General features: G+C 38.6%; 1 protein-coding gene across 2 annotated transcripts in view; it reads right to left on the reverse strand.

The window, feature by feature from the left end:
• RAB3GAP2 (RAB3 GTPase activating non-catalytic protein subunit 2) overlaps positions 1–24,739 on the reverse strand; it is a 103,813-nt gene that overhangs the window by 52,678 nt on the left and 26,396 nt on the right. For both annotated transcript variants that reach the window (XM_065938357.1, XM_065938356.1), the window contains exons 3-9: positions 12,667–12,790; positions 11,719–11,800; positions 9,683–9,730; positions 9,523–9,598; positions 9,099–9,200; positions 4,651–4,750; positions 2,054–2,152 (exon numbers count right to left, since the gene is read on the reverse strand). In XM_065938357.1, coding sequence (XP_065794429.1) covers positions 2,054–2,152; positions 4,651–4,750; positions 9,099–9,200; positions 9,523–9,598; positions 9,683–9,730; positions 11,719–11,800; positions 12,667–12,790 — 631 coding nt within the window. The remainder of the gene's footprint in view (positions 1–2,053; positions 2,153–4,650; positions 4,751–9,098; positions 9,201–9,522; positions 9,599–9,682; positions 9,731–11,718; positions 11,801–12,666; positions 12,791–24,739) is intronic.

Here is a 24,739-nt window from a genome sequence, read left to right on the forward strand (position 1 = left end):
AGTTACCAAAATATGACACAGAGACATGAAATGAGCAAATGCTTTTGGAAAAATAGCACCCAGAGATTTGCTTGACAAAGGTTGCCACAAACCTACAATCTGTGAAAAATGTAGTATCTTCCAAGTGCAATAAAATAAGGTCTGTCTGTATTCCATACAAGAAATGCAACAATAAACAAAGATGCTCTGTGTCAGTTATCTTCAGTTTGCCCCTCTGGCTTCACACTCCTTCCTTCTCTCCCTCCCAGTGTGTGTATGTTATGGACCCAGATTTTGAGCTGGATTCAGACAATGGGAAGCCCCACCAGGAGGTCAAAGACAGAAAAGAAAATGAAGTCAGGATACATACTTCCTTGGGACCATTGGCCAAAAACCACCCTGCTCTTAAGGTGCTGATTCTACTCATTATTTCGAAGGAGCAGAATTTAGGCCTAGGAACAGCTAACAGTCGACTGCTAATGAGCCCTAAGACACTGGACTATCCCATGTGGTTCTCCTATATATGACTCTATAAGTAGTTTCTCAGCAAAAACCTCATTTTATCTTATTTTTTCTTCCTTTATATTTTATGTGCTATTTGAAAAATCTAATAAGCACATATTATTAAACAGAAAAAATAGGAATATATTTTAAAATAACACTTCCTTCTTTTCTACCCCCATTTCTACTCTTAGTTCAGAAGCCCATCACTTCTTACTGAGATTATCACAGCTTCCTTACTACACTTAGTTTCTCGTCTTGACAGTTTCAACTGATTTTTCCAACAGGCTATGTGATAGTACCATTTTCTTGTTCAGAATCTTTTAAGGACTCTCAACATGGTGATGAGAAAAATAAACGTTCCTGTGCACAGTATCCTAGGCCTTCACAATCTGGCTCCTACTCACAGGCTGGCCTCACTTGGGCCAGTTCTCACTGTTTTTCCTGCACACAACGCACTTCCAGCCCCATGTGATACCTGTTCACTGAAGTGCCTCCCTGACGCTTGTCCTTCTGGTCAAGTCCCACTCATTCTTTCAATCTCAGATTGAGGTCAACCTCCAGTTCCCTGATTTCCTTGGGCTTCTCCTCTACTCCCCCCTGGAGGAGTAGGTCCACTTGCTGATTCTGACAACTGTCATGCTGTGATACGGTAATTGTTTTCACATGTTTCTCCCAACCAGCAGTACGCATCCTGACAGCAGAAACAAGTCTTTCCATCTCTGCATTCCTCACACCTAACACAGTAAGCCTTCAAATACAGGTCACAAGAAGACATACGCTTTACTCTATACTCTGTTGATCTAAAGGTTACATTTTTAGAAGACTGATCTGGCAATTATATGAATCAAACTCATCTGTATAAAACTTAAGTCAAATAGTGGGTGATCCAAGGCTGTACAGTAGGGACTTCCCTGATGGTCCAGTGGTTAAGACTTTGCCTTCCAATGCAGGGGGTGCAATTGGATCCGTGGTCAAGGGAGCTAAGATCTAACATGTCTCATGGTCAATAAATCAAAACCAAAACAGAAGCAATACTGTAACAAATTCAATAAAGATTTTTAAAATAGCTCATATTAAAAAACAATCTTATAAAAACAAAACAACGAAAAACCTGTACAATACTGCTTATGCTAAGGGCATAATTACTAAAATCACTACCATTCCTTAAAGACATTAACTTATGATCATCTCTAAGTCTGAACTACCCTCCAAATGTCTCACTGAAGACAATGATTTTCTTTTCACATAAGAATAAATGTTATTGTTGTTGTTCAGTTGCTAAATCATGTCCAACTCTTTGCAACCCCACAGACTGCAGCCCGCCAGACTCCTCTGTCCATGGGATTTCCCAGGCAAGAACACTAGAGTGGGTTGCCATTTCCTTTTCCAGGGGATATTCCAGTATCCAGGGATCAAACCCAAGTCTCCTGCACTGGCAGACAGATTTTTTTTAACCACTGAGCCATCAGGGAAGCCCTGAGAATAAATCTACATTTCTAATAAATGAGATACTTCTATCAAAGAGTATAAGAAGTAAGTTCCAAAAGAACTGGAACTAGTAATGGCTTACCAATACTAGCATGATCAATAATTGTGTCAATATCTTGTAGACCCCATTTCTTATAAGCTAATGGCGGTGGCTGGATGTTCTCATTGCCTGATGCTGCAGCTGTCAAAGATAAAAATTAGACAAACCAAACTTAAATATAATGGCGAAAATTAAGTTTTACCAAAAATCGTCAAAAATATAATAACTTGATTATTCTAAAGTAATTAAAAATAAAGTAATATAAACCATGCATACAGTGAGATTTACTCACACCAAGACAATATACATAAAATGCATATATTAAAAGACTAACTTGGCTGACATAAGAGATTCTGGAACACTTAAGGAATTAGAAAACACTACTAAAAACTCTAGACTACCATCAAAAATCAAGGTGAATTCAAATTGCAATTGAAGCCAAGTATGCAATTTCTCCCTCTTGAGAAAGACAGTGAATAAAATCCTTGAAGCAGCAACCAGTGTCTTAGTGAAACCTGGTGGTATACCCAGCAGAAGCACACAGAAGAAAACAGAAAGATCTCAAATGCAAACAGCTAAGACCAGGCTTGACAGAAAGATATGCTAACAGCGACAGCACTCCCAGGAAAATGAAGGAAATGCTGACCACTGACCATGGTATTTCCACCTAGGGAATGAGGAATGAAAAGAAAAGCAGTAGTTACACCTTGGGCCACAGGTTCATGCACAAGACCCCACTTGTCAGTACATTCTCAGGCTATGTGTTAGAATACAGCTGGATTCTCGTCACTTATTCAGGAAGGTGAAGAAAAGTACTCTGACAAAGGAAAACAGTAATCCTCTAAGCACTTCAGATTTGAGAGTAAGGCCAAGCAGAGAGAGTTTTCCTATTGTGAAATAAGATTCACAACAATCTGTAGCTAAGTAATCAGATATTTAGAGCAACTTACAGTAAGAGGGCAGTAAGTGGCTTGCTTACTTGCTAGGTGATAAAATGGCTTTATGATCTCATACATAATAAAATAAATGGCAATTCAAAAATAGTAAAAATGAAATGGCTAATGATACCAATTAAAGCATAACTGTCTATTTCTAGTTTATTTTACTGCAGAATTCTTATGCAGAGAAAATTACAAAATTCTTAAACCTACAGAAAATTCTTATAGAAATTTCTATAAAAATGACATATATATTAATGGTGACTATTTGAAATTTCTCCAAAATAACAGACATTGAAACTTTACGTGGACTAAATTTAAATAATTTAAAAGATTATGAAAATAGGCATAAAAATTCAAACAAATTCTGACTTTACAGAAAAGCATGTACTACTAAAGAACCACATAACCAACAACATACTGATCTTATATATCAACCTGTTAAAAAACAGTGAAAACTGTTCTATTGCAATGTGAGATGCTGCATTCTCTTCCTAGAAGAAATTGCTTCTTCTGTGTCTTACCGTTTAGTTTTGGATTTATGAACAATCTTTATGAATTGGATAGCACATCTTAATTAAACTCTACTTTCAGGGAGCTAAATGATTTACAAGCAAAACTTTGCTCTTTTTAGGGCCATGAAGGCTCCTTTATTCCAAACCAGAAGAAAATGGGGTAAGTCAGCACCAACACTGGTATCTGCAGTAACTTGGGGCTTTTTGTACTTTTATTTTAGTATCTCTAAAACTGGAACCTTAAAACTGATGGTGTGACTCTTACTGGCAGCATTTTTGCTTCTTAGTGGAACAGAAAATAATAGTGCATCTTGATCTTTGATGAAACACAATATCCTCTTCTAAAGACAAAATAGCCTCAGAGTTTAAACTATGGGTAGGGAAGGTTAAAGTGCACATTTCATGCCAAAGTCTGGAACTCACATAGTTGCCTACATAGATTATATTTAGGTCTCTTAAGTTTTCTCTGTTCAGAAGTGTTTCAAGTTAGCTAAAAGCAGCCGATGCTGCCTGCCTGTGGAGTCCTGCCTAGTGTGAGGAAAACGCCCCCTGCACATTCTCTGCTTTCTTCACCCCCAGAGAGCAGAAGCAAAGCAGAATCACAAGATTTTGGTATGCTGGCCCAAGTAGTGCTCATCTATTGAGAAATCTAGTTCCTCAGTGAGATGCAACTGAATTCTCTATCCCAGTGCTTAACTTCTCTCTTAACTGGCCAAAACATATTGCTAAATTAGTGAAAAAAGCCAACGGTTCAATTGGCAACATGAGAGCTAGAGGTCTAGTCCTCACCTGTATCTTATCAATTAAGCAATCTACTGTGTGTAGTTGCTCAGTCATGTTCAACCCTTCGCAACCTCATGGACCGTAGCCCGCCAGGCTCCTCTGTCCATGGCGATACCCCAGGCAAGAATACTGGAGTGGGTTGCCTTGCTCTCCTCCAGGGGATCTTCCCAACCCAGGGATCGAACCCAGGTCTCCCACACTGCAGGCGGATTCTCTACCATCTAAGTCACCAGGGAAGCAATCTACTACATTCCCATTTCTATAGTAGTGGGTTGTTGTTGTTTTTTTCTCTATAGAATCAGTTCAGAAGGCCTTTTTAATTTAGAAGATGTAGTTTTCTAAGAAGATTAAATTAAATAAGGCAAATATCACCACAAGTTAGCTATTTCTTGCCCCAAATTACCTTTTGCTACCTGATTTCGACAAGCACGAAGAGACTGAAAAAGGCTAAATCCATCAATAGTCACAATGGCAGCTGGATATAATATACTCATCTCTTCATTCTGTTAAAGGAAGAAGAAAGAAGAAATATTTCCATTACTGCCAAATAAGCATATGTTTCTGTTATAGCTGAATATCATGATTAATGTAAAATAAAGGAATACTATAACTAAACAACCATCAAACACCAAACACATAAGACAATAGCAGGTAGAGGAATAGTAAAAAACAAACAGACTTTGTTTTTTTTGAATGCCTTTTGGTCAAGGACTTAAAATTCTTCTCAAATATGAGCCTTTGTACATGGTGAATATTTTCAAGACAGACAAAGGGAGTAACCCAAAAAAGTACAAGTTTCATAAAAGTGAAATTTAGTCACTATATGGATGCAAACAACACATAAAAGTAAAAAGAAGAAAAAAGAAACTCACCTGAAATCCCAGACATATTTCAGTATATAGGGTCATACATAATCACACACTTTTGTACAAGACTATACCATATACAGTATTCTGTAACAGGTTTTCCCTTACTCAGTAATGTATCAATGATAGTCTTCCATTTCAGTAAGTGAGCAAATCAACTTTTGTTGTGGCAATGCTGTATTGCATCGTATGTACCAAAATTTCAGTTATTACTGATGGACATTTAGTTTGGCCTGCTGGTTCCACTCTCCTTCTCTACCATCCACACTCCACAGCTGGAGTGATCTTCCTGAGACACAGCAGAACAAACTACTGCCCTTAATAAATCTCTCCACTGGCTCCCTTCTGCACTTAAGAGTAAAACCTGAACTCTACTCAAGCTTCAAGATGGGGCCTCTCCCTCTAATATCATCTTGTCCCTCTCCCCTTACACCCTTAACACAAAGGTCATTGCACCTTCACCTCTCGAGTCGTTGCCTGCCTTTCTTTTGATCACTCAGATCTTGGCTCAAATGCAGGTGCTCTGAAAGGCTACTCCTGAGTCTCTGTCTCAAACATCAATTCCATTTCCTTGTCTCATTTCAATCTCATCAACATGATTACTTCCTTCACGGCACCTATCAGAGGCTGGAAACATCCTGGAAAATCTCCAGCTGTTCATCATTGGTTACCCTCCATCACCTCCAAACTGTAGGCTCCACAAAAGCAGAAACTTTGCATGTCTGGTTCAAATATGGATTCTCAGTGATTACAACTGCGCTGGGCACATAACAGGCAGTAAATAAAAGTTTATGAATGAAAGAAATACTTTATTATAAACCACTGCAGTAAACATTCTTTTGTATGTATTTTTTCACATCACTTTGATCTAAATTCCTTCAAGGAGGTCTGTTGGGTCACAAAGCATTCACAATTTTCATTTTCATCCATATTATTAAACTATCTCAAGAAAGTACCTATCAGTTTATAACTCCACCAACAATACATGACAGTGCCTGGATTCTCCCTCTGTCACCAAGCTTTGTTAATCTTCATCTCTGCCAATCTGAAAGGTGAAAAATTATCCAAATGCAGCTGCTTATAGTTCTGAGATTATCAGTAACGTTCAAAAGTTTATCATATGCTGTCGACCAGTTATATTTCTTCTTTTGAGAACTGCCTTGTCCTTTTTTTCTACTGGACTATTGGGTGTTTCCATTTTTATAAGTACCGCGCGCTAACCGATTGCGCCACTGGAGCTTCTGGGTGTTTCCATTTTTAAACATTTTTGTGGGCCACAAGGGGTGGGAGCTGATGTCGGGGTTCACACGATAATTTGACAATGCTAAGCTTACGCAGTCCACTGAGCAGGGCGGGGGGAGAGAGGTCCCTGACAGGGAGGAGCCAATCACCAGCTAGCCCAGTATCTCCAAAACAAGACTGCTTTCCTGAAAAAGAAACTCTTACAAACACCAGTGTCCAAAAGCTGCAGAAATTATGCTAAATGATAGGGATTTTTGTGCAGAAACCACAGAAGAGGCTTCTTTGGCATTCCAGAAAAATACCTCCTGTTGAAATCTTCTCCTGCAAAGATCAGTTATCCCACCTACTACACTCACTGCCCCAGAACTGAATTACAAGGAAATCTGCTCTTGTGATCTTTAATAGATGTGGGAGTGCACTAAAGATGCAGCAAATAGGTCTTTCTGATATACACACTGATGTATATTGGACCAAAAGATCCTTCTGTAGAATACAGAGTAACAACAAAGACTTCCCTCCGTGTGTTTAATAAACAGTTTTCAGTGAAAAGATTTTGACTCACAAATGCAAACAGCAAGCAAGTATTTAAATGTAAGTTATATTTTTCCACCAGCTCTAAAAACAGATTATTACAAACACAGTCAAGTTTAAAGTGTTTAAAGAACCTTCATCTTCCAGGGAATTTGTTTTGTTTTGTTTTGTTTTAAAAAAGGGAAATGGCTCTTGAGAGGCAGCTTCAATAAACAGATCACCGTCTTGGATTTCCAACAGTTCCTTGTTTGTTTCCTGCAATAGTCCCATTTCCTCCCAACTCCTTACGATCAGCACTATAACTTAAGTCTCCAGCCTTCGGTTTCATTTTCCTGTAACGGGTCCTTGGACAAGTTCGTTCAGTATCTGCGACTTCAATCATCATCTTCAATCTAGCCTTTGTGCCGCTGGGGTAGTTCTGTATCACTACAGGAATAATGCTATTTTCATTTTATTTCCTATCATCACCTCAACCATGTACAAAATAAAATTTATAATCTCTGTATACTACCAAGGCAGTCCCTTCTTCCAACTTCGTCAATGGCATGCCTCATGCAGTAGATCTTAGAGCCAACTCATTTTTCTCTTTAAATTTGACACCTTGGGACTTTCTTGGTGGTCCAGTGGTTAAGAATCTGCCTTGCAATGCAGGGGATGCAAGTTCAACCCCTGGTAGGGGAACTAAGATCCTACATGCAGTGGAGCAACTAAGCCCAGATGCTGCAACCCCTGAGACTGAGCACTAGAGAGTCTGTGTGCCACAGCAAAAGATCGCCCATGCCACTACTAACACGAGATACAGCCAAAAAAAAAAAAAAAAAAAAAAATTTAGCATCTTGATACAGTAACCCAGTCCTGTCAAATGTTCCTCCCTCTTCCCACAGCCATTCCAGTCCTAGCTCGCAGCACTGCACTCTGTTACTGATAACTGAAAAAATAGGATAACTAGCCTCCCTGATTCCAGATTCTCACAAATCCAATTCATCTGGAACAAAGTCTTTCAAGATTCCTTTGATGATACTACTTCCTTCTCATAAATCTCTAGTAGCTTCTGAATATTCTGAAGCAATTCTGATTTTCACTTGGCTTTCAAATTTATGAACAATCTTGTCACTCAGACTATTTGACAGTTTCTAACATAGTTCCTTTGCTGTCTCACAGTTCCATGTTTGAATCTTCCCTGATTTTTTTTTCCTAACTACCTAACATATTTTCCTAATTTTCTAAGTTCTATACCCATTTTCAAGGCTTAATTCAAACTCTACCTCCTCAATGAAATTTTCCTTTATTACCCTAGTCCTAATTGAGCTCCCTCTTCTCTAAATTTGCACAGAAGTTATTCTGTTCATGTAAACTAGCAACTCATAAGGTAATGCTTAATATTACTGATTAACTCATTCACCAATATTAAGATATTAGTCTAGTCTTTCTTACTGGTTAAATTTCACTCCAGTCCATTTATCACACAATTTAAGTCCACAAAGGAACACAATATATATACATCTGCTTACTTCAAACCTCTTGGAAGCCGGACAGCACAAAGAGAGAAGGCATGTTATAGTTTTGACAATGTACCACACAAGATGTGCTGAACAAGAGCGTATTGATTTATGTGGCTCTACAATTACTGTAGACACAATCAAAATTTTTGACTGTGAGACAACCAAAATCTCACACAGCACCTAGGAAGAAGTGAAAACTGTGGTATGCCTTAGACACTCAATAGTATTATTTTCTCTATCAAAATTTTCTATGAATATAAAATATTTTCCACAGTAAATAAAAATTGAATAACCCCATTTCTGAGAAATAGGTTAGTGCAATATAGTAGCACTATTAACAATACAGCTAAATCTTTTATCTTTTACTCTACATACTTTTAATACCTACATCCAAATAAAAAAGATATAAGGTTATATAAAACCATTTTTTACCTTAACTCACTATTACGTTTTAAAAATGAGAAAACCTTTTGGTTTCTAACTTAAGTGTTTTATTTCACTGTAGAGCAAAGCATACAATATTTCATTAAGTAAGTAAAAGCAAGACTGGTGTTCCTTACTCAGCTATGAATAGCTTTTATTTCTAAAATCTGACAGCAGAGCTAACTGTGCCACGAGAAGATACCTTAAAGTTTCCACTCAACAAGAAGGAAGAAGAAACTACTCCAGAGTAAAGCCACTGTCCCTCTGGACACAATCTCTTAGGCTACCTGCTCAGTGACGCCAGGATGTCGTGGGATTTCGTAGGTCCTGCATTTGAGCTGAAGCACTGAGTCCTCGTTCAGGAGCTGGGCAAGCAGGAGCACGCCGTTCTAGGAGGAAGCACAGAGACAAGCCCTGCTTGTTTTCTCACCAATATACCTGAACAGGCGTGGCTGGGCAGAGAGCAGCGTTTCCCCCAGAAGTCTTCCAGGGATGCCAAGTGGTCTGTCTGCAGAAGAACAAGGCTTCTCTTCTCTATAGTTTACAGCAGAACTTTCTACCACCATGGCTCCCCCGTTCCAGCCTTCACCCCCATGAGGAATAACTACACATTCAAGTGGCAGGGAGTGAATCACAAAGGAGTGTAATGGGAACGCGGAACCAGGTTTTCCAGTCAAATGGTGCCTTTTAACTGCGTAACACTCAACTCACCTCTGTGTAGAAGCGTACGTAACCCGAAGTAAAGCCCACCACGATGCAGGTCCAGTCTGGACGTCCAGTGGAACTCCTGTTACAAACAAAATCAATGATCTTAAGAGTTCATACATCAAACAAACCAAAAAAAAAGACTTACTTACTAACTTATCCTTACCTCTTCTGGCTTGCTAGTGGAATGCACAGAGCACTGGTTACACATTCCCTAAAAACAAAGACAAAATCACATGTTTACCCAATCAATTTATCAATGACTTTGTATCTCTCTGATTGGATGTTAAAGGACAATTAATTGGAAGACGAGCTCTGTGGACCAGTTGTATCCAATATATAAATTTAAAAAATGAGCAAAACTCCACCATAAGGAGGGTAAAAAAACCCATTCACATAAAGCTAATATCACATTCACTTGAGGTTAATAAAAAACAGTATTTTTCATTCTGTATTGTCATGAAAAGTATAAAAGTAAAAAAGTAAACCTTTACCGTATACAACTGATTATACACAAAAGTAAGAAAACATCAAGGGATCACCAAGCAGTCATTTCCCACTGTTCCCCTCTCCTCCACATCAGTGAAGAACTTGGGCAAAAGGTGGGAGGAACTGGCAATCACACAACAGGCAAACGACATTTCTGTTGAGAACGTGATTCTAGAGACTTGCCATATTTCAACTGGCTGGCTTCTTTTTTTGTCCCATGCCCAGAGACAGGCCTCAAAATTAAAATAACTCCTAATGACCTCTTCCTTAAACTGTCAAAACTCAGGACCATCACCAGCTTATTCAACAAACTATAAATCCTCTTCCTCATACATCAAACTAGACACCAAACAAAATGAATCTTTCTGGTTGTTTGTTGTCTCTAAGGTAACTGAAAACATATTAAAGTAACACACTAGCATAAGCGGGTGAGGCTCTTGACGGCCTCGGCCCTCCTGTCGTGCCTGTGTGCTTAGTCGTGTCCGACTCTCTGCCATCTTCTAGGCTGTAACCTGCCAGGCTCCTCTGTTCATGGGGCTTTCCAGCCAAGAACACTGGAGTGGGCTGTCATTTCCTTCTCCAGGGGATCTTCCTGACCCAGGGATCGAACCCACATCTGTGTCTCCTGCAGTGCAGGTGGATTCTTTACCTGCTGAGCCATCTGGGAAGCCCTAAAGTAACTGAACCTTGCATGTGCATTTCTGACAGAAATTAAATGTCTTCAAAATGCTTAGACTAATGACTCAAGGAGAAACAGCATTTATTTTGACGAGAGTAGAAAACAATTCACTGAGTCTCTACAGAGTATCAGCATGTGCTATAGATTTCTACTTGATTGTCTTTTATCTGAATTTAAAGTCTAAAGAACCTTATTCATTCCAACTAGGTAACTTTCAGTCATAAAAATTTAACTGAAAACAATTGTTGGCTGTAGGTTCCAGGCTAGCAGCTCCATCACAGAACCATACTAGAGATCTGGTTTTAAAACTCTAACCGGTCGGTAGGAAACTTGAATTTACTAACTTGCATTTCTTAAGTATTTATGAGTTTTAAGAATTAATGTAGCACTGTCCCCTTTAAGTACCAGCCCAGTGCTAACAAAGCAGAGAGGACCACAGCAGCCCTTGACTTCTTGGCGGAATAAAATGAACAATGAGGGGCTTCCCTGGTGGCCCAGAAGTTAAAAGTGGACACTTCCACTGCAGGAGACACAGTTCTGATCCTTGGTTGGGCAACTAAGATCTCATATGCCACATGGTATGCTAAAAAAAAAAAATAATAATAATAATAAACAGCTAAGGAAAAGACTGTTCGTGGGGTTCTCAAGGCAAGAATACTTGAGTGGTTTGCCATTCCCTCCTCCAGGGGACCACATGTTGTCATGGGGTCACAAAGAATCTGACACAACTGAGTGACTGAACTGAAGGAAAAGACACAATGTAGACAGGATATTATGGAATTCTCTTTGCACTCTCCTGTAAATCCTCTCCAAACACAAGAGTTTTTTTTTGATTCTTTGATTAATAATTACATGGTTAATAAAATTAAAATTTACTGCCCAAATCACGCTCTACAATCTCTAAAGCTGCAATGAACATACATTTAATCAACATTCCAAATGACGAAACATCTTAGCAGATTGATATATAAGTCAAACAATTTCACATATATATTTAACATATGGAGAGACAAAAAGAACTAACTGGTACCTACCCTTCTTCAACACTTAAAGAACCACTCCAACCAACAGCAAACTGCATTTCTTCCTTCCCTTTATCACTATGCTTCCATTTTGCTGAAAAAAAAAAAAACCAAAAAACAAAAAACCAAACATCATCACACAAAATAACTTCAATTACAGCATACTAAAGCAGAGAATTTATTACTTTCATTCTTTTCCTTTAGAATGATAAGTGCAGGAATTAATAGTTCTATATTAATTGATGTGGGTCTTTCTATAAGTAAACATGTTTTAAAATTTTTATAAGGTTGTTATAAAAAAATCTATCTTTAGTCTTTCTTCCAATTCAATCCATATAATAAAGTTATTAATTCTTATGTATTACCCCACCATTTTTCTTTATAAAACTTTTATCTTCAATTGGTAGAGAAAAATTTTCTAATAGATTTATGCTATTGAAGGGCAAATCTGCTTAATGGCACCACTCGGTACCCATTTAATACAAGACCTTATTTTGATCAGTGAGGTTTTTCACATTCTATATATAGCCAAACTTTAAATTTAATCTTCAACAAAAATTGTAAGCTAAGTTTATACCCCAAATAGGAAACAACAGTACTGTGAGCTTTCAAATTAGAGTTGAAAGTCACCCAATGCACATTATTGCTAAGAAGGGATCAGTGGCCTTTTTAGCTCTAACTGCCCCTTGTGAAAACTGGGCAATGCCCAAAACTGCTTCTGAAGTGCCAGAGAGAGACAGCTAGGGTATCTGCAGCCAAGAATGAAAAACAGAAAGGAAAGAAACAGAAAAGAAAGCAAAAGAAAGGGGAAGAGAAAGAAATAAAAGAGAATCAAAAGGGCTGTGCAACATATCAAACGATCAAATGCTACCATATGATAGAGAAGTAACATGTTTTCTTTCTCCCTAATCCATTTTCTATTCTATGCATTAAAATAAATGAAAATTACAGAGTACTTACGCACTAGAAATACAGCTTTTTGTTCCCGAGCTATAACCATAAGATCATTGGTTGGAGATAATGATAAAATACAATCTTGAAGCCAGGAAGTTTTTTGTGGTTTGCAAGTATTTCCTTCTTCTTCCTGTTGAGTAAAACTACAATTACTTCCATGGAAAAATATTAAGAACAGTTCAATTCACTGCGTCCACCTTGAGAAACAAGGGAAAAGAAACCTTCCCAATTCTTTTATAGTCTCAATAATATCTGTTATCAAAACATGTCAAAGATAGCCAATTAAAAAAATACTCACCACAAGCAGATCTCAGTTTTGAAAATTCATGTAAAATTTTTAAATAAAACAGATAGGAAGACATTAAAAGAATCTCACACAGGGATCATTCCAGAAATGATTTAGTTAGGAAATTTGGTAACTAATCCTACTTGAGACAGATAGCTAGGGCATCTGCAGCTAGACAGCAAAGAAAATATTACCTGACACTTATGGCCTGTAAAGTATGATAATTATGACATTTCTTTTTTAGGTGGTCTGAAAGGTGTTTTCTTTTTTTCAACTGAATATGTACTTACTATATAGGTAAATTCCTATGGTTAAAAAGTCACAGACCCAAAAAGGTCATTGCAAAGTCTGACAATTCCTGTATTCCAGCTGCCCTGCTGTTCACTCTGGACACAGCAGTGTGACTGTATCTCATGTGTACTTCCAGAGACACCATGCACATAGGCAAATAGGATTAACTACCCCTTCTCCTTTTCTGACACAAATGGTAGCATGCTACACACATACTTCTATATTTTATTTTTTTCTCTTAACATATACCTTAGATTTCACTCTACCTAAAGTTGCTTAATTTTTTAATGGCTGTAGAGCCACTGTAGAAACACCCCAGCCCCCACTGATTGACATTTGTGTTGTTCACATTCTTTTGCTGCTACAAATGATGTTACAATGAATAATTTTATACATTTATCAGTTTATGTGGGAGGATGCCAGCAGGACAAGTTCCCAGTCAAAGGGAACCTGTGTTAGTAAATTTGCTAGCTGTGCCCAAATTGTGCTCTGCAGAAGTTGTGCTAATTTATAATCGTACCCAGCAAGTTTTGAAAGTGCTTGCTTCCTCAGGGACTCTTCAAAAGTGCTTTAACTCTGATCTTTGTCCAACTAGCACATAAAAAGTAGTATCTTAGTCTACAGCATTGCTCTTATGAGTGAGAATGGGTATTTTTTCATATGCTTAGGAGACTTTTCTATGAACAGTATGCTCCTTTCCTTTGCAGACCCTCTGTTGGGTTGCTGTTCTTTCTTTTTTATATATATAAAGCATTTATTTTTCCTGATAACATTGTATTGCTTATTGGAGATTTATTTTGTTTTACTCAAAACACAGAAAATAGAAGCAGAAAATCACCCACAATTGGGACACCACTGAATTTTCACACTATCATCTTAATGGCTATTGAAGGTTCTTTTCCTTAGAAACTGCTTAATAATTCTGCTCTTTTGGGGCATGTTCTGACATTATTTTACAAAATGGTACAACAAAATCTCTACATACCTTTTCCTTCTTTGGCTTTTTACTTAGCATTTTTACACACAAAGAAAATTGGTTCTTTGAACAAAAGTTTTCCCCAGTTCACGTCATAGCTTAGTTTTCTTCATGCAGAATTTTAAAATTTTATGTACTAAAATTACTGATCTATTAATATTTACTCTCTTATAGCTTCTAGGTTTTATGTCATTTGATCTTCCACCTTACTCAACCCAAGCTGACAGCTTTTGGATTGAATTAGTCAAGATGGGAGGGAAGAGAGGTGGCAGAAATGCAGGTTGCTGTCATTAAAAAAAATCAAAAAAATTATGGTTTTTAAAGCTTTTAGGGCTTCCCTGGTAACTCAGATGGTAAAGAATCCCCCTGCAATGTGGGAGACCTCTGTTCGATCCCTGGGTTGGGAAGATCTCCTGGAGAAGGGAATGGCAACCCACTCCAGTATTCTTGCCTGGAGAATTCTGTGGACAGAGGAGTCTGGTGGGCTATAGTCCATTGGGTCGCAAAAAGTCAGACATGATTGCATGACTAACACAAACAATAAGAATATATTACTAATACAATGAAATTTAAAGGACTTTAAAAACAGAAAATCATCCTAATCAGAAATATTATGGCAGTATTTCTAGGAAAGATAAATATTTCTTGCTGTGATACTATTAAAGAAATGTTTAAAACAGAAATAAAATATGGATTATAAGACATTGTTAGGAAAATCTCCATGTAAGTCTGAAACCTCTGGAAGAGTCATGCGATTATTTTTGCTTCTCAATGGAACACTGAGGAATCAACCAGATTCCTCTTTCCTCTGCAAGGTACGCTAAAGAGGCTACACTCACTCCCAAAAGACAGGGAGAAGAGTCATACTGGCAAGATCCCTTATTTTAGTAAAACTACAATTTTTAGGACTTTTGTTATCCAGTCTGCTGTTTTTAATGTGCATTTTTCTACATATAAGCCAGGGAGAAAATTATTCCCTAAAAAGTGAAAGTTCTAAAGTTAAAGTTAGTTGTAATGAACTTCTGCCTTGACCCACACTTTCCGCCCGAGTGCACAATCTGTTTAGCCAGCACTCACCCTGGACTCCTCACAGAGCCTTGGCCGCTGAGGGCATCACCACCTTATGGTTCCCTCCACTTTAATGAGATCCAATTACACAAACTCTGAGGTTCAAGAGTTTTCAAGTGAAAACCTCCTTCCTTCAGGACAAGAATCAAAGCAGGGAGAGCCATGCAGGGTTATTATCTAAGTGCTGTGTTTGGTAAGAAACTAAGAGTATCTGAACTCCTTGACTGCTCTATAAAATTTCCATCTCATTGCAACAGGAAAGAAATCCAAACAGCGCTCCAGAAAAGGGATAATACAGCTCTATTTTTGGCAAGCTCTATAAAAAAATTTTTTTAAATAATAGAACATCTATACAAATGGGTTCCTTCCTTTTATCATACTTCCAAAATTTTGTTCAAACAGTAAACTCCAAAAAGTTTGTAAAAATTACTTTTCAACAAAGAGTATTATTCCTGTTTTTATCCTGTTTTCAAAATAATGTCACTAGTAAGGATGACAGCTGTGTTTTCATTTGCCCAAAAGACAGAGAGTTTAAAAAATGCAAAGATGGAAGGCATTTAAAGACTAACTGGCCCAAACCTCATTCTACAATACAGATAGTAGAGTCTTGGGACCATTAAGAATGTGCACTCCGTGCCACACAATCAGTGTCTGAGGCCAGAGGAGGACCACGCTCACCTTGGCGGGCGACTGCAACAGATCTTTAAGAAGCCTTAGGATCTGACTCCAGTCTGGGTCAGTGAAAAGTGTTTTCTCTGAAAGAACTTCCCTATTACTTATCACTATACAGCAGACTGGACTTCCCTGGTGGCTAAGAGGTAAAGAATTCACCTGCCAATGCAGGAGATGCAGGTTTGACTCCTGGGTCGGGAAGATCCCTCGAAGAACGACAACCTGCTCCAGAATTCTAGCCTGGGAAATCCCATGAATGGAGGAGCCTGGCTGGCTACAGTCCATGGGGTCATAAACAGCCTGAACACAGCTTAGCAACGACACAACAACAATATACCAGGCTACTCTTTCTGTTGTTCTGCAAACTGATTTAGAGCTGTGAGGAACCATATTTGAACATGGGAGTCAGCACATTCTTGAGGCATTGCTCTGAGTTCTCCTTTAGAAAGACTCTTTCCTCTCTTTTCTCTCTGTCCATCTCATGTGCCAGTTCCTAGTGCAATCCGCTTCTCCTCTGACTTTACCATCTTTCAAATTTATTGCCATGAAAAGTCATACTATCCTCTGATGTTTCTTCTGTGATTGCATTTCTCCAACCCTAGACTAGGATGTCTTCAATACTTTCTATGACTCCTCTACTCCATTCACTGCACAACTGCAAACATGATTGAATAACAGCTTTCCAATTCCTCCTTATTTATATTCACAAAGATACTTGAATAACCTAGTATGTATTCTTACACATGAAACTATATGACAATAAGCAACTGATTCAAGGCTAGTATGCTAAGTAATGTATCTATAAGGAATAATAGTATCTTTAGTAATATTTTTCCTTAAGTCATTTTATGATTTAACATTTTAAGATTATGGCTGACATATCCATGTAGGTACAATATCCATGTAGGTACAAGTAAACATCCAAAGTACTACTCTCTCTATTGGGTCTAGAACTGAGTATCAAATTATAATCAAGCTTTGTCTGCCACCATGTCCAGCAAGTGGACTATAAGCCATTTCAGCACCAACAAGAATTTTGCCCTGTTAAGAATAAGAAGTAGGTATCACTGAGAAGCAAATTCAGAGAAACTACTCCACAGTGACTGGTTACATCCCTACCCTTGCTGAGCCATCTCATTAATGTATGTTTTTAGTAACATGAAACCACATGATCAGCATTCCAGTTTCATCTACTGATGATGAGGGCTGGCGGGAGAGGGGTGAGAAGATGGCGAAAACCAATACCTTCTAGCACTCTTCACTCTCCCAACTCTCCATCTTCCCTGTGACTGTGGGACTAAAAGCAGAGCCTCCTAGTCTATCATGGCAAAGCTGAATGAGTACAAGTGGGAGTTCCATATACCAAAATTAAGTTATAGAACACTCACATGACTATATTATAGAGGCAGAGGTCAGAGATACTGTGGGTTCAGCTACAGACCTCCACAAGAAAGCAAACAGCACAACAACGTGAGTCACATGAATTTTTTGATTTCCCAGTGCATATAAAAGTTATGTTTATACTATCCTGTGGTCTATTAAGTGCATAACAGCATTATGTCTAAAAAATGTACATTCTGTAATTTAAAAATATTTACTGATAAAAAATGCTAACCATCATCTTAGCTTTCAGTGAATCATAATTGTTTTACCAGCAGAGGATTTGAACTATTTCAAGAATTAGAAAAATGTGACAAAGAAATAGGAAGTGAACAAATGTTGGAAAGTTGCGTTGATCACTTATTTAATGCAAGGTTGCCACAAACCTTCAATTTGTAAAAAAAACAAAAAACCACTATAATCTGCAAAGCATAAGGAAATAAGGTATGCGATTCCTGTTGTTGTAGTTAAGTCACCTCCAACTGTTTTGCAACTGCACAGACTATAGCCTTCCAGACTCCTCTGTCATGGGACTTCCCAGGCAAGAATACTGGAATACATTACCATTTCCTTCCCTAGGGCTTGTAGTATATTAGCTTACATTATATTATGATATCATATCATCGTTAGGATTTGACGTGTTATAAAATTCTAGATTTAAAGCTTTAGTCTTGCTGCTTGGGAATGATTCTGGCTTGTCACGAAATGCAATTGTGTGTGCTCTTAACACAAGCTCGATAGCTCTTTTGATCCACAGCCACACTGGGGCGGGGTAGAAGCAACCACAAGTTCCTGGTCACTTGTAATTCTGAAGGTACAATATTCAATGTATCAGATTTGATAAAATAAAAAGCTTTTTAAGGAGACAACTAAAAATAAGTATTATCTTTAAAACTATAAACAGAGCTAAAATGTGCTATTTCTCCACAGGCTTAGCTATTTTGCCCCATGCAGTGTGAATTTTATCAGAAAATGATAATGCAAATGGAAGAATTGAAAATAATTGGGAGTGGAGGTGGGTGAAGAACTCCTATAAATCAAACGTCTTTCAATAAGTCCTCAAAAAGAAAAAGAAATCCCTTGGTATATCTGAATCAACAACTAATATGCTGTACACAAAGGCAAGCAAAGAACAAAAGGATGGGAAAGCAGATGCCCTACACTGTTCACTGTCCTAGAATGCCTGCTACTTACACCCGAGCAACGTGGCAGGAATGAGGCCAGTCATGTGAAATCTCCTCTCATGATAAAGGAATCCTTTGGCGCCACCCTAAGCAGAGGACAGTGATTCCATTGAAAAGTGTTTGCTCCAGATGTGTATGTGGGTTTGGCCACCTAACTCAACAGGAATGACAGAGGGCTGACATCAGTGACCTGGATGATGTACACAGGAACATCTGTCAAACACTTACTAAGTGCCAGACACTTAGTAAATGTGCTAAATGCTTTACACATAAATTGTGCTTAATTCTCACTGTTGCTCTACAAGAAGGTTCCATTACTACTCTCCTTCCCTACATCACAGAGGGAGCGGGGATTTGGACACAGGCATTTGAACGCAGGCCCTGGGGTGCTGTTCCCTCTGTGCTGTTTCCATGCTGCACTGCCCTGAGAAGCTGGGCCCTGGAAGCACAGCTGTCACAGTACTTTCAACTCCGCTCTTCTCTGCATTCAGAATGAAGGGGGTGACAAGGAGCTCTAGTCTACTTCTAGACTGAAAGACAAGCGCCCCTCGATGATTAAAAAACTAAAGGGTGGAAAGTGGGCTGTCAAGGTCTTGTAAGAATGTGCCAACACACATTTGCTGGCTGGTAAGATGCAAGCTCATCACTGTTTTGTACCATAAGGGCATCTGCTACCAATAAAGATTTTTCTGAAAACCTCCCACACGAATATGGGGCCCATGGCCATGAACAATGCTCCCTTGAAGATAATCATTCTAAAATAATGTGATCATGTGATAAAGTACTTAATTTCCCTAGTGAGGCACGATATTTAAAAATCAAAAACAGCACTTTGGCTTTCCACAAACATCAGCAAGCACTCAGATACTAAAGTTAACATTATTATCTATAAAGCACAGCTCCTGCTTAGGGGTGGGAAAAGAGAATGTATGCATATCCTAAACTTCAAAGTTTTTTCTTTGCCTTGAGATAAGTAAAATTTTTTCTTAATCTGCACAAATATGGAAGCCATCAATGCAGATTATGAAAAGGAATCCATTCTAAACACTAGGACTGTAACAAATACATATTTTAAAATTTTATTTCTTTTGATGTTAATCCCACAAATTCATCAAATGATTAGTCTTTCACAAGACAGGAGATGGAAAATGCAGTAATTTAACCAACCTTTCAATTATAGCTGGCCACCACAGGGGCTGGTAAATATCACTCTGTGAAGAGTGGCAAATGTCTTCTGGTGTATCAACCATTGTGATGACTAGAGAGTCACTGCAGTAGCCCAGAGTAATTTTTCAAAGCTTTCAACTTTAGCTAACAAGTCCATCATTTGCAGTTTTCACTGTCACCGTCGTGTGCTGTCGCAGACACATACATGTAACAGGGGTGCCAACAGAATCCAGTACAAATAAGGGACTGTCAGCACATCCAGCGTACATTCTCAGTATTTCACTTCCTAATTCATGGGAATAAACTAGTCATCTACACTTTCTAAACCAAGAGATGTAAGTCCTCAGCACTTCTGAAACACAAAGAAATAAATAACAATGCTACGTAAGCTGTCTTTTTGTTTTTTTTTAGTTTCCTATTAGCATATGTACTACCCAATGCTTCTCAAACTTTTTTTTAGGTTGCAGGACTTTCTTATTCCCAAACAAAATTTTACACAGTATTTTAATATATGAAATAGATAAAAAGCAGAAATGAGGAAGTGTCTCTGTAGGACCTGAGAGCTTTCTCTAACACAGCATGAAAAGTATTGGTCTTGGCCATTTTCCAGATTGCAGACTAAAATTCTCAAATCAAACATCCAAAATTAAGGTCTTGTCAAAATTTAAATGAGGCAAAGCAAGAGCTATAAAGTTGGTTACAAATTTCATTATGGATAACTCAAAGGAAAAAAAATTACAGACAATTAGTAACAAAAATCTCTGACTTCAATCTCTCAGTTTTTAAAATAATTTTTCTTTCTAACCTTAGAGTAACTTAACGATAATTCAGTAACTCTTTCAGTTTTATTTCAACTGTCAATTCCAGTAGGATTAATTCTGCTATTATTTTAAATTGTATATATAATATGATCCCATTTTTAGAGAATTATGTGTGTGTCCATTCATCCAACCACTCAGTCAAATATACCTACAATTATAACTTCTTAAAATTAGTAATGATGACTATTCTTAGATGTCAGAAAGTTGATTATCTTATTCGCTATATTTTTTCCTACCTGAATTTTCTGTAAACTTCATTTTTATTTTATTTTATTTTTTTTGTAAACTTCATTTTTACAAAAATTCATTATTCACAAAAAATTACAACAAAACACCAAACATAAAAGTCAAACTTCTTTATTTTTGAGACTATACTTAATACTAAAATCTATGTGCTTCCTAGGCACCATGGGATATAAGAAAGTACTAAACAATTATTGCTCAAAAATTTCACAATCTAGTTGGACAAATAAGATTCAATAAATAAGAAACAATCAGCATCCAACGTTAAGTAAGAACAGATCTGACAACTAAACTATGCTATGGACCTTAAATTGCTATTAGCGTTCACACACACACACACACACACACACACACACACACACACACAACAGTACACATTCCCCCAAAAATATCTGAGTGAAAAGCATGCAAAGATGACCAACTTCACTCATAAATTTAAAAATACAAATTAAAGCACTGAAATGGCATTTCATATCATTCTTATTTTGCAAAGTATATAGTTTGATAATCTACTAGGGGCCAATGATTTCAAAAAGTACCACCATAAGAAAACATATCCATCTCTCATAGTCTTGAGTTTCCCAGGATTGCTAAAAATAAGTACAGAGAAATATTTCATTTTTCACAAAATAAATAGCAATTAGCTCAGAGATGTTTTCATTTCTGTGACACAGAGAGTGAAGGAAGACAGTCTCACTATGTTTGGAATATACACTGAGGCAGGTTTTTGGAAGCACCATTTGGCAATTTCTATTAAAATCTGAAATATACATGTATACCTTTTCGGGCTTCCCTGGTGGCTCAGTGGTAAAGAATCCGCCTGCCAATGCAGGAGACATGGGTTCCATTTCTGGGTCAGGAAGGTCAACTAGAGAAGGAAATGGCAACCCACTCCAGTATTCTTACCTGGGAAATCCCATGGATGGAAACTGGCGAGCTACAGACCATGGGATCGCAAGAGTCAGACATGACCTAGTAATAACTAAAACAACAACAACATGTATACCTTTTAGGAATTTATTCTAAAGGAAAAATAAGAATGGTCAACATTTACTGAGCACATACTATGTATGTTCCAGGTACTATTCTAACCACATCTCATTTCATCCTCCTAATAATCCTGTAATTTTAATCCTATGACTGATAATCCTATTAGTCCCACTTTAGGAATGAGGTAACTGGACTGAGAGAAGTTATAGAACTTGTCCAAGGTTGTCCAGTCACTGAGTGGCAGAGATAGGCCAGAAATTCCGGCAGTCTGACTTTCATTCATTATACTGCACACATGTGTAACCAAAGATGCACAGATGTAAAAATGATTACAGCACTGCCTGTGACAGAAAAGAGAACAAAAACAAAATGTCCCTCAACAGGGGTGTGCCTAAATCAATCATAATACATCTATACAATGAAATAGTACTACTTTAAAAGAACTACATGATTTATATATGGAGATACAGAAAAACCTCCATATTACACTAAATGGAAAAGGCAAGACTTAGAACAGCATGTAAAAATGAAGTCTACACGGACCTTGACATAAAGAGAATTAAACATATCAATTTTACTCTCACTTTCCCCAGCACTCTCAACCCCTCTAAAACCAGTAGGAAAAGATTTTGCTTCAAGTATGGGCAAAAAGAAAAGAGGAGAAAAACCACTAAAATTTGAGAACTAGAAAGCAGATGGACAGGGGGTAACTGATTTTATAGTCCTTAGAAAACTAACTCCCACTAAAGTGATGCTGGGGAAAGCTGAGAAGCAACTCCAGTTGCACTGCAAAATTGCCAACAGGCTTAGGAATTGGTGCCAGCTCTCTGTGGAAGTGACAGCAAAGAGTGGCTAAAGTCAGAAGGCTTGGTTGAGAGTGCTTAGACAGATCCCCGCCCCTACGCCTCACACTCAGTCGCTGTCCCTCTCTCCCTGCCAGAAGACCAGAGACCCATCACTATGCAAAACCAACTCCCAGAATCTACCCTGCAGGAATGCCTGAGAAGTCCAGACTTGAACTAAAATGAACAACTGTCGAGAGCAAGAAAAAGTGGTGACTAAAATATGGAGACTAAATACAGAGACTAAAAACAGGTTGCTCTTAAATATTTAGGCATTAATATTGCCACTTGGTCTGTGGCCAAAGACCCAAAAACAAGCTTACACTGTTTGCTGGTGAACAGTTCTTTAGCTGCACTTTTCACACTAGCAGACCACTCCACCGGAATCTACTAAAACCAAACTCATGGCCATAAAGATAAAAAGGGGTTTTTCCCCCCTCCTTAAAAAAAAAATTGAATAACTGTATTTTTTAAATTGAGGTATAGCTGATTTACAAGACCAAAAGCTTGGAGGCCCCCAAACGAGGCCAAGAAAGTTTAGAGAACAAAAGGTGGTAAAGGCAGGAAGAAAGGCTGAGAGATTGACACAAAAAACCATGGGCTTTCCACGATTTTGATTTCTGAACTCCAACATGACTAACATTTTGGGTGGACAATCCTGTTTTGGAGGATGCCCTGTGCACTGTAAGATACCTCACAGCATCCCTCCAGTTAGCACCCGCAAGCTATGACAAGCAAAAGTGCCTCAAGACGTTGCCAAATGTTCCCTCAGTGGTGAAATCATCCCTGGTTGAGAAGCACTGGGCTAAACCCAGCTTTGTGTTAATGTGGAGAGGAAGGTCATTGGGAAACAAAAGTGTTTCTAATAGTCCAAAGTCCTGATGAGGCCCACCTTAAGAAACAGACCCTCTGCGACCACACCCCTCACAAGAGAGTCTGGGGCGTACCCACAGCATCCATGGGTACTCTCCTGCCTCTGGCCAAGCCCGTGCTTACATCTCTTCTGTGGCAGATGGTACCAGTCCACTGACACCAAAATAAGGTGAGATATTTTCCAGCACTACCCCAGATTATTGCCTGAGACGGTAAAGAATCTGCCTCCAATGTGGGAGGTCTGTGTTGGGACAATTCCCTGGAGAAGGGAATGACAACCCACTCCAGTATTCTTGCCTGGAGAATCCCATGGACAGAGGAGCCTGTCGGGCTGTTGTCCATGGGGTCACACAGAGTTGGACAGGACTGAGCAACTAACACTTTCACTAATGCTCTAAGGATCTCTAATCAGGTTGTGCTGTCTCCTATCTCTCAGCCTGTATGTAAATGAACATTTCTCTGGGGCCTCTACCTGGCCAGCATGCTTATATTCCCATTAATCTGCAAAATTAGGAGTGCCTCTGTAAATGGCATTCTATCACCTTCTGTAAAACAGATGGAACAAATTCCTAGTGTCTTTTTCAATGGAAATTTCCCATGCTGCCTACCTTAACTGAGGACCTTAACCCAAGAGCTTTTGTGTTCCTGTTCCAGAAACTGCTGTCAAGCTAATCCTTGATTCTGTACTTCCAACCTTTTGGTTTTAATGAAAGAAAGCTCATTCAATCTGCCTTGCTAGTTAAAATTAAATTAACCTGGCAAGTTTCTCCCCACTGCCTCGACTCCCATTGTAGCATGCGGCTGAGCAAAATAGCACCTTCCTCCCAAAGCAAAAAAGTATACCCCAGCTAAAAGCCCTTGCATGCATGCTGTGTAGCTTCAGTCCTATCTGACTCTGTGTGACCCCATGGACTGTAGCTCGCCAGGCTTCTCTATCCATAGGATTTTCCAGGCAAGAATACTGAAGTGGGTTGCCATTTCCTTCTCCAGGGATCTTCCTGACCCAGGGGTCGAACTCCTGTCTCTTGTGTCTCCTGCACTGGGAGGCGGGTTCTTTACCACTAGCCCCACCTGGGAATCTCAATTCCCATTACAGTGTGAGGCTGAGCAAAGTATCATCTCCTTCCCAAAGTGAAAAATTATACCCCAACTAAAAGCCCTTGTGCTGTGCTGTGCATAGTTGCTCAGTCGTGTTCAACTGTGCAACCCCACGGACTGTAACCCACCAGGCTCCTCTGTCCATGGGGATTCTCCAGGCAAGAATACTGGAGTGGGTGGCCATCCTC

Source organism: Muntiacus reevesi, chromosome 5, assembly GCF_963930625.1.
Source record: "Muntiacus reevesi chromosome 5, mMunRee1.1, whole genome shotgun sequence".
Taxonomy (NCBI): domain Eukaryota; kingdom Metazoa; phylum Chordata; class Mammalia; order Artiodactyla; family Cervidae; genus Muntiacus; species Muntiacus reevesi.